The 12489-nt window shown below is 43.5% G+C and overlaps 1 protein-coding gene across 1 annotated transcript; it reads left to right on the top strand.

Annotated features, from left to right (window-relative positions):
- Positions 1-306: 306 nt before the first annotated feature.
- Positions 307-7784, top strand: LOC143378093 (uncharacterized; the record flags this gene model as incomplete). The annotated part of the gene is made up of 2 exons (XM_076829929.1): positions 307-1220; positions 6697-7784. Coding segments are annotated over exons 1-2 (1108 nt in total), but the record flags the coding sequence as incomplete, so codon positions are not given.
- Positions 7785-12489: the final 4705 nt, after the last annotated feature.

The raw sequence follows: 12489 nt of genomic DNA, 5'->3' as shown, positions 1-12489 counted from the left end.
ATCTTTGTTCGTTTGTTCGTTTGTTCGTTTGTTCTTTTGTTCGTTGGTTCGTTGGTTCGTTGGTTCGTTGGTTCGTTGGTTCCTTGGTTCGTTGGTTCGTCGGTTCGTTGGTTCGTTGATTCGTCGGTTCGTTTGGTCGTTTGTTCGTTTGTTCGTTTGTTCGTTTGTTCGTTTGTTCGTTGGTTCGTTGGTTCGTTGGTTCGTTGGTTCGTTGTTTCGTTGTTTCGTTGGTTCGTTGTGTTGTGCCCAGGCAACGCCCAAGCACACGTGTCACGCGACATATTATACTTCATATTAACCATTATACTACTCCAGAACGTTCGAGACGTTCCTAAGCAAAATCAGTTGCGAGGCAAAGCGCGAAACTACAAAATCAGCGAAATTGCGAGCGTTGCAACGTGACCATGCACGGCAACGCGAAGCGACGGCACCACGCCCAATAGCGCAATAAAAACCGATTTGCCGCCGCAAATCGGGAGACTCTAGAGCCGACTCTCGACCAGTTAACACGGTTAATTCCTACTTGTACACTCCGGTCTAGTTTAAGTGTTTTTGAATAAAGACTTAGTCTTTGGGTTTAATCACACTTGGTGTAGTTCATCCGGTGGATTCTCATCCTTTAATCACTCCCGAACCCACGATTACGCCAGATCCCGTACCAGCCTTGCGAGCCATCACGCAGGGCACAACAAAATTGGTGGCAGCGGTGGGATTTGCATCGTAAAGATTTTACCGAGCCTTGACGCAACCGATTGATCGACGTCGACTGAGGTTGAACTACCTCCGACAAGATTATTGGATCATCGCAATCTCGTAGGCCAAAACAGGCCATCGTCGCTACCGAGGTAGCACAGAGGACCGAGGAACGGCCTTTGAGAAGACGTTCGACGCAGCCCGAACGACGACGAGCCTGGTGTCGAGTAAAATCAGCCTGAGAGTGAACGGGTGAAACTACCGTCTATCAAACACCAAATCCATCTACGAGGACGTCACTGATCTGAGGATCAGGACGCACGAGAGGACTTGGAGACCGAGGAACCTGTAGGAGCCGCACCTGAAGGACGGACGGAGATCCGTTCACGGGAAGCAGCCGTCGGAGCACGCAGCGAACAGCTGTACGAATCGACCTTGCTGGGTCCAGTTTCAGCTTATCACCGCCGTTGGTTCACAGACGAGAGGACGCCTGACCGAGCCGACGACATGTGGTTGCGAGCAGCCTTGTGAGTAACAGAATAGCGCAAACGTACATATTGTAAACCAGAGTCCTATATAAAAATAGAAACGGTACATGCATGTCTATAGAAGAAGAACGCGCAAATCGATTCAAACTCCCGGGTCAAAGAAGTTTGTCGAGATCATTCGAATCATTTTTCAATAAAAAGCTAACTTTCGAACGCGAAGAATTAGACCTTCTACCTTCTATAGACCATCCAAGATCGTCTCGCCGAACACTTCGACCGCCGCCGTTGCGACTAAGCGTTAGAAAAGACGACGATTCAAGTGCCGAATCGTCTCCGGAAAACTTTGTAACACCGAATAGAGAATACCCGATCGTGCTAGCGGATTTTAGTTTGTTGGACATAGAAGGAACAGAAGAAAGCGAAATGTCGCTAAACGCGGGAAGTAGCCTCCCGGTACCAAACGTAAAATTATTATCTACCGCGCTGTCGTTAGTCGACAAATTCGTAGGAAAATCGTCAGACGAACTTGCAGAATTTTTGAAGTCTTATATAAGCGCCTCGGAGTTTGTCCCCGCGAATGAATTGCCACGATTCTTGAAAACAGTGATAGGTACAAAAATTAAAGGCAAAGCAGCCAAGGTATTAGAGTACAAAGATATAGATACTTTCGATAAATTAAAGGACATCTTAACTTCACTATTCGTAGACAAAAGATCAATAGGAGCAGTTGGAGCAGAGTTTCATGCCTGCCACCAACGAGAAGGCGAAAGCGTAAAATTATTCGCGTGTAGAGTAGAAGAATTAGCTGGGGAATTATCGGAACTATCGGTAAAACCAGGGAACAGCGACGAAGTAAATAACGCGTTAACAGAATCAGTGCAGGAACGCGCCCTCGATGTTTTCACCCTCGGGTTGAATTTAAAACTGAGAACGATCATAAGGTCTCGAAATTACGCAACGTTAAATGCAGCTATCGCCGCAGCTATAGAGGAGGAACAAGCGATGGGTCTAAACACCTCGCGAAATTTTAGGAAGCTCGATGATCAACCCAAAAGAAGAGAAGGATCTAACGTACCGCGCTGCGAACGCTGCAATAAATTAGGGCATTTGGCGAGGAATTGCTATACGCGATTAAGCATGCCGCGAATAAACTATCAGCCGCAACAGACGCACATAAAAAGGGAAGTACAGCGCGTCACAGTAGTCTGCCACTATTGCAAGAAACCAGGACACCAAATCAGGGAATGCAGGGCCAGAGAAAGGGCAAACGAACGAGAAAATAGACCGCGCTATACAAACACGAGTTACAGGCGCGACGACTCTAGACAGAATTTTAGCAGAACTCCGGGCCGAGAATCACATAGCGGGAATCGAGATTACCCAAACACGGGCCACGGGACAACCGACGATAGACAGACTAACACAGGGCCTAGAGTGGATTCGTATCGAGCGAATCTAGTAATGACTTCCAAAATAGAAAACACCGTCGAAATCAGAGCATCAGAACTAGTAAAAGGAAAAGCGAGCCTGCTAGTCGACACCGGTGCCGATATTACACTAATAAAGATAGGGAAGGTGCTGGGCGACGTCCACGCCCAAGACGAAATAGTGTCCTTGCGAGGAATAGCCCCAATGGAAATCAAAACGCTGTGCCTAATACAATTAAACGTAGAGGTCGGAAACAAACTCATAACGCATCCCTGTCGGTTAGTGAGAGATGACTTCCCATTAGAAGCAGACGGAATTCTGGGACAAGATTTCATGACTAAGCACGACGTATGCATTCGGGCAAATCAAGGAATAGAATTGTACGGAACACGGTTCCCCTACTCTGGAGGAGGCAACGTAACATTAAAACCGCGATCAGAAACAATTCTCTTAGCCAAAACGACGGAAAAAGGAGAAGGAATAGTAGAGGGACAGCCGATCAAGCCAGGAATACTCATAGGGAACTCATTAACGATAGGCAATGACGGAAAATGCATAATAAGCATAATGAACACCACAACAGACGAAGTTCTTATCAGTACGCCGACCGTGACATTAGAATCACTGACGAGCGAAAACGTTGACCCGACGGACGCGACCTGCGACAAAGATCGCGACACGCCGACACATATGGTACACGCTGTACACGGGAGAAATAGAATGCAAATCTTGCGCGAAAGCCTCAGGACCGAACACTTAAATAGCGAAGAAAAAACCAGCTTACTCGAGCTCTGCGAAAAATACAATGAAATATTCGGATTAGAAGGAGACAAACTAGGATACTCCAAAAAAGCGGAACACTCAATTACTCTAACCCAAGGTACTAAACCTATATACGTGAAGCCGTATAGACTACCTCAAGCGCATACGGAAGAAGTAGATAAACAAGTTCAGGAAATGGTAAAAGAAGGAATAATTAGACCAAGCGCCAGCCAATGGAACGCTCCCTTGCTAGTAGTCCCGAAAAAACCAGATGCTACAGGTAAACGCAGGCTAAGAGTGGTAGTAGATTTCAGAAAGGTAAACGACGCGACGATAGGCGATTCGTATCCCTTGCCGAATATAACAGATATTTTAGATCAATTAGGCGGAGCAAAATATTTCTCAACCTTAGATTTAGCTTCAGGGTTCCATCAAATAGCTATGAAGGAGGAAGATCGTGAAAAAACCGCATTCTCGACGCCATACGGACATTTCGAGTATAATAGAATGCCATTTGGGCTTAAAAACGCTCCCGCGACATTTCAAAGGTTAATGAACACCGTACTGTCAGGCTTACAGGGAATAAAATGTTTCGTGTATTTAGACGACATAGTCGTCTACGGACGCTCATTGAAGGAGCACCAAGAACGATTAGAACTCGTATTCGAACGCATACAAGAAAGTGGCCTAAAACTTCAACCCAACAAGTGCGAATTCCTACGCAAAGAAACAATATACCTAGGACACATAATAACCGAAAACGGCATCAAGCCAGACCCATCTAAACTAGAAGCTGTCCGAAGCTTCCCGGTACCTAAAGGAATAAAAGACGTGCAATCCTTTTTAGGCCTAGCTGGATATTATAGGAGATTCATAGCGGAGTTTTCACAGATTGCAAAACCTTTGACACAACTGTTAAAGAAAGACCAAGCATTCAGATGGACTGCACAGGAGCAGGAAGCTCTCGAGATTCTAAAAGAAAAATTAACGACAGCACCAGTATTGCAATATCCAGATTTCTCAAAACCGTTTGTTCTAACAACAGACGCTTCCGGAAAAGCGATAGGAGCAGTATTATCGCAAGGAAAAATAGGACAAGATTTGCCAATAGCGTACGCGAGTAGAGTATTGAATAAGGCGGAAGAGAATTATAGCACCATCGAAAAGGAATTGTTAGCCATCGTATGGGCAACGCAACACTTCAGACCATACGTATACGGCACTAAATTCAAAATCGTGACGGACCATAAGCCACTCACTTGGCTTTTCAACGTAAAGGACCCCGGTTCTAGATTAATGAGATGGAAGTTGAAATTAGCAGAATACGACTATAGCATCGATTATAAGGCCGGAAAAACGAATAGGAACGCGGACGCCCTTAGCAGAATGTTCGCGATAACGCGCGGAGTGAAACAAAAGATCGACAACGAAACAATAGCCGGCGCCAGCGAAGACGACAGTGAACAAGAGAAGCCCCGATCGAATGGAGAAACGGACAACGCAACATACACGGAGGACGAAAAACTTCGAGTGCTACGCGAATTCCACGACACACCTCTGGGTGGACACTTAGGGGTAAAACGGACCCTAGGACGCATAAAATTAAATCATTCGTGGCCAGGAATGCGACAAGACGTAGAAAAGTACATCTCTAGATGTGAAAAATGCCAAAGAAATAAGCTATCGAGAATAACCAAAGCCCCCATGGTTATTACAGACACTCCCACGGAACCATTCGAGAAATGCGCACTAGACATCGTAGGACCTTTACCCGAGACCGGCAGACGAAACAAATACATATTAACCTTTCAAGATCTTTTAACCAAATTCAGTAAGGCCATACCCCTCGAGAACCAAGAAGCGGATACCGTAGCTAGAGAATTCGTTACTAAAATAATTTGCGAATACGGCATTCCGCAGCGAGTACTAACAGATCAAGGAACTAATTTTCTAAGCCAAGTCTTTAAAAACGTATGTAGGTTACTAAAAATCGACAAAATCCAAACTACAGCCTACCACCCCCAATCGAACGGAGCGCTAGAAAGAAGCCACCGCACGCTGGCAGAATATTTAAAGAACTATATTGCAGAAGACCAGACTGACTGGGATGAATGGCTACCGTACGCGATGTTCACATACAATACTACCCCTCACACGTCTACTAGCTACACGCCCTACGAACTCGTTTTCGGAAGACAAGCTTCCTTACCAACCTCATTAAACCAAGCACCGCAACTAACATACACCTACGACAAATACGCTGAAGAATTACGCGAAAGACTACGGTCCACGAATAGCATCGCGCGCGAAACTATAGGGATCAATAAGGACAAGTCAAAAAGGCAATATGATAAAAGGACAGCTAACAAATTTTTCAAAATTGGGGAGCAAGTACTCCTACACGACGAGACAGTGAGACGCGGACGATCGAAAAAACTAACACCCGCGTGGATAGGACCCTACTCAATTCAAAACACGCACGACAATAATAACTACACTATAGGAAAGGGACGAAAAACGCGCCGCGTACACGCAAACCGGTTAAAACACTTCATAGAATAGGACAGGAACAAGGAAACGGTCGCAGTAGTGAAGGAAAGTAACGGTACGCAGACAAACTATTGAAAAAAAAGGGAGGAGAAAAAATTTATTCAATTTAGGATATATGAGTCCAAATTAATATGTGTGTGTGTCACCCCCCAAGCGCGCCTATAATAGAAACCACGGACCTGGCCGCGTGAAGGGTTCCGGAAAACGATCGCCATGACGTTCTGGAACAATAACCAGACGCGGAATAACCAAAATAGAAAATTGCACTAGAAACAAAAAACACCTAACCGACAAAAACATTTGATACTCACCGTAAAGTGCCCGTATCCCCCACGCGTCCTCCGCGTCCAACCATTCAGCGTTTTCGGCGGCGATTTGACGCCGCGCCGAGCGGTACTCCCGCACCGCCCGCCTGTACCCAATACTCATAAACCCGGACGGCGCCGGATATTCCAAACACTAAAAATTTAAGAAAAGAGGAAACCAATTATAAAAACCCTACGCACTTCCACCAAAACACAAAACACCCAACAACTTGCACTAAACGTACCAGTAAAAACAGCGCGAGCTCGCGAGGAAGGCTTAAGAAACACAACATGATGTCGCAACTGATCACAACGGAATGAGAAGCGACGAGACAATCGAGTCTCTTGCAAGGAAGAACTGCCTTACGTTAACAAAATTTTATCTCGCGCACGCGAAACACACGCAAGACAAGAGACTTCGCGACGAACAGAAAGATGCGTCGACTACACCTCGACATTATATTTTACAGGATTACCGTCCTACAATTGACGACACTACTCATAGGAGGAACAACCCCCGACACAGACTTCGCTATAAAAGAATTTCAAGATCACCCGGGCATTTACTTCGAAAACTTAGGCGATCTACAGATTTACCGGGATAGTTGGAAACTAATACTACACTTAGACATATCGTACATTTACCGACGCGAATCAAATCTCCAGGCAGCACTATATGACATACTTGCTCAGTGTAAAACACCTTCTACTAATAACTTACAAAAATTCTGTAAAACGTTTGGCACGAAAATTCAAAGCAAAGTAGACCGCGTAACCAAATTCCTTACTTACGTCCAACAAACCATAAGCTCCGCACCAAAACAGCGTCGCGGGCTAATAGACGGATTAGGTTACATAGGCAAATCACTCTTCGGACTAATGGATTCCGAAGACAGAAAGATAATCAACGACCAAATAGACTTCCTAAAAAGACAAGACAGTAGATTAAAGAATACAATCAAAGGGCAAATGCAAATTGTAAGAGCTAACGCCGAACTTCTAAATGAAACTATACACAACGTACAAGAAAATGAAAAAACCCTTTTAAACGCAACTTGGCAAATTCAATACTTACTACAACAGACGACTGACATTACTAGATTTCGAGAGACAATAGACGAAAACCTCATACTAATAAATAGCGTCGCGGAAACACTCCTGCGTGACACACAAGACTTGTTAGAATTCATAATGGATATAAAGAAAGGAGTCCTTAACCCACAATTAATGCCACCGGCACAAATCATAACATACCTCACTTCAGCACTCGCTCACATCCCGCAAGGATTAGACTTCCCGATCGGAATAAAACTAGAAAATATGCACGTCCTATACGACATCCTTACACTTTCCGCATTTTCGGATACGAAATCAATTACCGTAGTACTAGATATCCCATTGTTGAGCGCAAAGAAATTCAAATTAAGCAAGGTACACCCGGTACCCACAAAGGTAAACGATTCGTTCTACGCGTATATAGAACCCCTCGACTCAAAAGTGGTACTCGACACCTCGATGCAAGATTACATACAACTAAGCAAACAAGACCTAACAGAATGTAAAACTATAAACGAGCTATATCTCTGCACCTCAAACCATCCAATGTTCAAAGCGATACCATACGGACCCTGCGAAGTACAGTTGTACACAAAATTGACGCAAAAACCGAACAATTGTAAAATACGAATCATGACACTGAAACACACGATCCTGATAGAATTACAACAACCGGGCACATGGATTTATATCGCACCGAAACAAATACAACTAGCAGTAACCTGCGGCGATAAAAACACAAACATGTATAGTATTAAGGACTCTGGTATAATAACGATAAGAAATAAATGTACTATCACTACCGCCGAATTTACGATAGAAACCGGAAAACAATACGGAATAGAAGAAACATGGAACTACTTACCTGGTTACAATTTGACACTAGACGAAATTACGTTTCCACAGACCACTGTAAATTCGTACCGACATACCAATTTTGAACTTAAAAGAATAATCAAACACCCGGAAGAATTAAATAAAGTTAGTAAAAAATTAGAAGACTTACAAAACGATTTAGAAAAACCCGAGATTATACCAACCGAGTATCACTATAGCTTCTTTACACTATCCTCTGTGACGGGATTTATCACAACTACACTATGTATGTTCGCACTTTACAAATGCATTGTACGCTGCAAAGCAAAAACACCACGACACTGTACCACAGACAACACGAGTCGCGACAAAACAACACAAAAACCCGAAGCGATAATCAAAATAGTTAGTAAGGAGGAAACGTCTTCCACTAATTCTCTTTAAAATATACCATTATAAGCTAGTTAAGAAAAACCACATGTAAGTCGATGATAACCAATCCAACCATTACGAGTTTTGGGATTTCCCTAAGATAGTTTATCATCGGCAGAAAAAGCTATGGCTTTTCCTCCCCAAGGGGGGAGGGATGTTGTGCCCAGGCAACGCCCAAGCACACGTGTCACGCGACATATTATACTTCATATTAACCATTATACTACTCCAGAACGTTCGAGACGTTCCTAAGCAAAATCAGTTGCGAGGCAAAGCGCGAAACTACAAAATCAGCGAAATTGCGAGCGTTGCAACGTGACCATGCACGGCAACGCGAAGCGACGGCACCACGCCCAATAGCGCAATAAAAACCGATTTGCCGCCGCAAATCGGGAGACTCTAGAGCCGACTCTCGACCAGTTAACACGGTTAATTCCTACTTGTACACTCCGGTCTAGTTTAAGTGTTTTTGAATAAAGACTTAGTCTTTGGGTTTAATCACACTTGGTGTAGTTCATCCGGTGGATTCTCATCCTTTAATCACTCCCGAACCCACGATTACGCCAGATCCCGTACCAGCCTTGCGAGCCATCACGCAGGGCACAACAGTTGGTTCGTTGGTTCGTTGGTTCGTTGGTTCGTTGGTTCGTTGGTTCGTTGGTTCGTTGGTTCGTTGGTTCGTTGGTTCGTTGGTTCGTTGGTTCGTTGGTTCGTTGGTTCGTTGGTTCGTTGTTTCGTTGTTTCGTTGTTTCGTTGTTTCGTTGTTTCGTTGTTTCGTTGTTTCGTTGTTTCGTTGTTTCGTTGTTTCGTTGTTTCGTTGTTTCGTTGTTTCGTTGTTTCGTTGTTTCGTTGTTTCGTTGTTTCGTTGTTTCGTTGTTTCGTTGTTTCGTTGTTTCGTTGTTTCGTTGTTTCGTTGTTTCGTTGTTTCGTTGTTTCGTTGTTTCGTTGTTTCGTTGTTTCGTTGTTTCGTTGTTTCGTTGTTTCGTTGGTTCTTTTGTTTCCTTGCCTCTTTGTTCGTTTGTTCGTTTGTTCGTTTGTTCGTTTGTTCGTTTGTTCGTTTGTTCGTTTGTTCGTTTGTTCGTTGGTTCGTTGGTTCGTTGGTTCGTTGGTTCGTTGGTTCGTTGTTTCGTTGTTTCGTTGTTTCGTTGGTTCGTTGGTTCGTTGGTTCGTTGGTTCGTTGGTTCGTTGGTTCGGTGGTTCGGTGGTTCGTTGGTTCGTTGGTTCGTTGGTTCGTTTGTTCGTTTGTTCGTTTGTTCTTTTGTTCTTTTGTTCTTTTGTTCGTTTGTTCGTTTGTTCGTTTGTTCGTTTGTTCGTTTGTTCGTTTGCTCGTTGGTTCGTTGTTTCGTTGTTTCGTTGTTTCGTTGGTTCGTTGGTTCGTTGGTTCGTTGGTTCGTTGGTTCGTTGGTTCGTTGGTTCGTTGGTTCGTTGGTTCGTTGGTTCGTTGGTTCGTTGGTTCGTTGGTTCGTTGGTTCGTTGGTTCGTTGGTTCGTTGGTTCGTTGGTTCGTTGTTTCGTTGTTTCGTTGTTTCGTTGTTTCGTTGTTTCGTTGTTTCGTTGTTTCGTTGTTTCGTTGTTTCGTTGTTTCGTTGTTTCGTTGTTTCGTTGTTTCGTTGTTTCGTTGTTTCGTTGTTTCGTTGTTTCGTTGTTTCGTTGTTTCGTTGTTTCGTTGTTTCGTTGTTTCGTTGTTTCGTTGTTTCGTTGTTTCGTTGTTTCGTTGTTTCGTTGTTTCGTTGTTTCGTTGTTTCGTTGTTTCGTTGTTTCGTTGTTTCGTTGTTTCGTTGTTTCGTTGTTTCGTTGTTTCGTTGTTTCGTTGTTTCGTTGTTTCGTTGTTTCGTTGTTTCGTTGTTTCGTTGTTTCGTTGTTTCGTTGTTTCGTTTGTTTCTTTGTTCGTTTGTTCGTTTGTTCGCTTTTTCGTTTGTTCGTTTGTTCGTTTGTTCGTTTGTTCGTTTGTTCGTTTGTTCGTTTGTTCGTTTGTTCGTTTGTTCGTTTGTTCGTTTGTTCGTTTGTTCGTTTGTTCGTTGGTTCGTTGTGTCGTTGTTTCGTTGTTTCGTTGTTTCGTAGTTTCGTTGTTTCGTTGTTTCGTTGTTTCGTTGTTTCGTTGTTTCGTTGTTTCGTTGTTTCGTTGTTTCGTTGTTTCGTTGTTTCGTTGTTTCGTTGTTTCGTTGTTTCGTTGTTTCGTTGTTTCGTTGTTTCGTTGTTTCGTTGTTTCGTTGTTTCGTTGTTTCGTTGTTTCGTTGTTTCGTTGTTTCGTTGTTTCGTTGTTTCGTTGTTTCGTTGTTTCGCTGTTTCGTTGTTTCGTTGTTTCGTTGTTTCGTTGTTTCGTTGTTTCGTTGTTTCGTTGTTTCGTTGTTTCGTTGTTTCGTTGTTTCGTTGTTTCGTTGTTTCGTTGTTTCGTTGTTTCGTTGTTTCGTTGTTTCGTTGTTTCGTTGTTTCGTTGTTTCGTTGTTTCGTTGTTTCGTTGTTTCGTTGGTTCGTTTGTTTCTTTGTCTGTTTGTTCGTTTGTTCGTTTGTTCGTTTGTTCGTTTGTTCGTTGGTTCGTTGGTTCGTTGGTTCGTTGGTTCGTTGGTTCGTTGGTTCGTTGTTTCGTTGTTTCGTTGTTTCGTTGTTTCGTTGTTTCGTTGTTTCGTTGTTTCGTTGTTTCGTTGTTTCGCTGTTTCGTTGTTTCGTTGTTTCGTTGTTTCGTTGTTTCGTTGTTTCGTTGTTTCGTTGTTTCGTTGTTTCGTTGTTTCGTTGTTTCGTTGTTTCGTTGTTTCGTTGTTTCGTTGTTTCGTTGTTTCGTTGTTTCGTTGTTTCGTTGTTTCGTTGTTTCGTTGTTTCGTTGGTTCTTTTGTTTCCTTGCCTCTTTGTTCGTTTGTTCGTTTGTTCGTTTGTTCTTTTGTTCGTTTGTTCGTTGGTTCGTTGGTTCGTTGGTTCGTTGGTTCCTTGGTTCGTTGGTTCGTTGGTTCGTTGGTTCGTTGGTTCGTTGGTTCGTTGGTTCGTTGGTTCGTTGGTTCGTTGGTTCGTTGGTTCGTTGGTTCGTTGGTTCGTTGGTTCGTTGGTTCGTTTGTTCGTTTGTTCGTTTGTTCGTTTGTTCGTTGGTTCGATGGTTCGTTGGTTCGTTGATTCGTTGTTTCGTTGTTTCGTTGTTTCGTTGGTTCGTTGGTTCGTTGGTTCGTTGGTTCGTTGGTTCGTTGGTTCGTTGGTTCGTTGGTTCGTTGGTTCGTTGGTTCGTTGGTTCGTTGGTTCGTTGGTTCGTTGGTTCGTTGGTTCGTTGGTTCGTTGGTTCGTTGGTTCGTTGGTTCGTTGGTTCGTTGGTTCGGTGGTTCGTTGGTTCGTTGGTTCGTTGGTTCGTTGTTTCGTTGTTTCGTTGTTTCGTTGTTTCGTTGTTTCGTTGTTTCGTTGTTTCGTTGTTTCGTTGTTTCGTTGTTTCGTTGTTTCGTTGTTTCGTTGTTTCGTTGTTTCGTTGTTTCGTTGTTTCGTTGCTTCGTTGTTTCGTTGTTTCGTTGTTTCGTTGTTTCGTTGTTTCGTTGTTTCGTTGTTTCGTTGCTTCGTTGCTTCGTTGTTTCGTTGTTTCGTTGTTTCGTTGTTTCGTTGTTTCGTTGTTTCGTTGTTTCGTTGGTTCGTTTGTTTCTTTGTCTGTTTGTTCGTTTGTTCGTTTGTTCGTTTGTTCTTTTGTTCGTTGGTTCGTTGGTTCGTTGGTTCGTTGGTTCGTTGGTTCGTTGGTTCGTTGGTTCGTTGGTTCGTTGGTTCGTTGGTTCGTTGGTTCTTTGGTTCCTTGGTTCGTTGGTTCGTTGGTTCGTTGGTTCGTTGGTTCGTTTGTTTCTTTGTCTCTTTGTTCGTTTGTTCGTTTGTTCGTTTGTTCGTTTGTTCGTTTGTTCGTTTGTTCGTTTGTTCGTTTGTTCGTTTGTTCGTTTGTTCGTTTGTTCGTTTGTTCGTTTGTTCGTATGTTCGTTTGTTCGTTTGTTCGTTTGTTCGTTTGTC

The sequence above is a fragment of the Andrena cerasifolii genome, unplaced genomic scaffold (genome assembly GCF_050908995.1).
Source record: "Andrena cerasifolii isolate SP2316 unplaced genomic scaffold, iyAndCera1_principal scaffold0205, whole genome shotgun sequence".
In the NCBI taxonomy this organism is placed as follows: Eukaryota; Metazoa; Arthropoda; class Insecta; order Hymenoptera; family Andrenidae; genus Andrena; species Andrena cerasifolii.
This window is presented reverse-complemented; position numbering and strand designations above follow the sequence as displayed.